This window comes from Leiobunum rupestre, chromosome 1, assembly GCF_980474605.1.
Source record: "Leiobunum rupestre chromosome 1, qqLeiRupe1.1.hap1, whole genome shotgun sequence".
Classification (NCBI taxonomy): Eukaryota; Metazoa; Arthropoda; class Arachnida; order Opiliones; family Sclerosomatidae; genus Leiobunum; species Leiobunum rupestre.
This window is the reverse complement of record NC_143384.1, coordinates 75,170,993-75,173,252: the sequence shown is the minus strand read 5'-3', so window position 1 is coordinate 75,173,252 and position 2,260 is coordinate 75,170,993. Positions and strand designations below refer to the sequence as shown.

General features: G+C 37.1%; 1 protein-coding gene across 1 annotated transcript; it reads right to left on the bottom strand.

Moving 5' to 3' along the window:
* Nucleotides 1-276: 276 nt before the first annotated feature.
* On the bottom strand, nt 277-1,838 carry LOC149966613 (transmembrane protein 53-like). Its single transcript, XM_090171773.1, has one exon. The coding sequence runs from the start codon at nt 1,645-1,647 to the stop codon at nt 727-729; it is 921 nt and encodes a 306-aa protein (XP_090027899.1). The 5' UTR covers nt 1,648-1,838; the 3' UTR covers nt 277-726.
* Nucleotides 1,839-2,260: the final 422 nt, after the last annotated feature.

The window sequence follows — 2,260 nt, the reverse complement described above, 5'->3', positions numbered from 1 at the left end:
GAGAGTTGGAGTGGGGATGCGGGAACCTGTTAATGGACTGGTTCTATTTTTAATTGCAGCGCAATTACATTGAAATAAGCTGTAAGTTGTCTGTATCATACATGTAGCTACTTAACTACTGAAAACATTCTGGAGCTTTATATTTTTCTGCAATTACCGTGTGACGGTGCTGTTGTATAGCTGATTTTGACCCCGATTCTGTCAGGTTACAAACTGTATGTATCGCTTGGCAGCTATTTTTGTATGAGTTTGCTCACGGTGGCGATAGAAACATTCCAAGTCGCTACATATAAAATGTCCTTATATTAAATAATATTAAAAGTAAATCGGACGTATTAGATAACTTAAACAAAATTTAGTTTATCAATTAGTAATCAATTTCGAAATCAAGGGTACGAAAAAAAATTGTTCTTTTTTAAAGGCGATGTTTTCCTTGGAGCTGTTCACTGCGATTCCGAAAAATTGAAACATTTACTATTACAATTAAAACACTCTAGTATATTTCAGTACATATAAGTAAATATTTCTTTATGATACAGTAAAATATGATACATTAAAAATTAGTGTTATGTTAATTAATAGTAACGAACATTTTTTTAAAGATTTAAAAATTAGTAACAGATAAGCAAAACGTAAGGAGATCAATCAAAAACTTAGGTGTCAAATTTTACTCAATAACCGACCTTTCGACACTCTTATAATTGTTATATTGTTCAATAACAAGCATTATTTTAAACAATCTTGTACAAAATCTCGCACCGCGGTCTCGTACTCTGCGGGATACTTCCTCAAGTGACTCACGTGACCACTGTCCTCAAACACGTGTACTTTAACACCGATCCCTCTCTTGACTCGTTCTTCCACGAACTTGTTTACATACTCTGGTTTGGCAATCTGGTCCGCTTTGGAGTAAAGACACATGTGCGGACAGCGGCACTCTAACTGCCGAGACAGATTCTTCCAGAGAAACAACCTCCAGTACTCCGTGTTTGGCTCACCGGTAAACCAGTCAACGCAACGATTCAAGTAGTAACAAAAATACATGTACGGGTAGAAGCCAAGAGCCACCATCGGTGCCCATACTTTCGACCCCGTAAATTGAGGAAATATGCTGACCACAACCTTATAAGCCGAAATAAAAGTAATTGGAGTTGGAGCGCTGTCCAGAATGCAACCGTTCAGAGTGACCTTCCCCTTTGACGCGTCGGTAAACTCGTCCAAAAGCAAACGCATTAAAGAACTGCCACCATTTGAGAACGAGTGGATGAAAACCGGTTTATCTGCACCATCTTCTAGGCGCATTAAATCCACCATTTTCCGGGCGTGTTTCCGGCAAGCATTCAAAGATAGAGGACTGAAGACGGCCCTAAATGATGGACTGAACCTTATGACGGTGAAGCCCATGTTCTGGTAGATGGTACTGTATTTGGCCAATGCTTTATCCACACATCCGGTCCAGCCCAAAAGGAATACCATTCCCTTCGCTTTGTCACGTGTTAAACCAATTGGGCTGGCCACCGTCAGTTCGAAATTTCTGCCCATTCCGTGGTAGTTGAGAACGCGTACTGATGAGCTCCAACGATAAATTACTTTGAAAGCGCCTGTTTTTATATTAATTAAAGACGAGTGCAATTCCATCGCAAGCATTAACTACACACAATGCTTAGTTAGAAGACGCAAAAACAACATAGGTTTTCCCGATTTCTTGTTTCGATACGAAAGCGTTATTGGAAGCCGTGTGTTTCTGCGGCGAGACTACACATACGCGAAACTGTAGAGGCACTCGAGGTAATCTAATCAACAAACATTACGATTTAGCGCAAATACAAAAAAACCAACGCCGATAATTCATTTCCTTGGATAATAAAGGTTGACAAAAAAAACCACTATTTCAACACGATATATTTATTTTCATTTATACAAAACAAATAACTTGAAATAATAATAGCTAGTATGTCAACGACATTTGAGTACACAATCCTCCTAATGTATTTATGCACAATCTTATATATTAAAGTAAAAATCATTTATTTTTTCATCACATTACTGTAATAACAACTCAAATTATATTATTTTTTCTAAAAAGAGGCTTTTTGGAAACTGATAAAATATTCCATTTTATGTGTAAAAAACTCTTTTGGAAAACGTCCAACGGTATCTACATTCTTGGTGGTTTACATAGGCTATATTGGATACAACAAGGCGGATGGTTTTTCAGAAAAGCTAAAATGATCTTCTAATCATAATTAAATGATTTTAA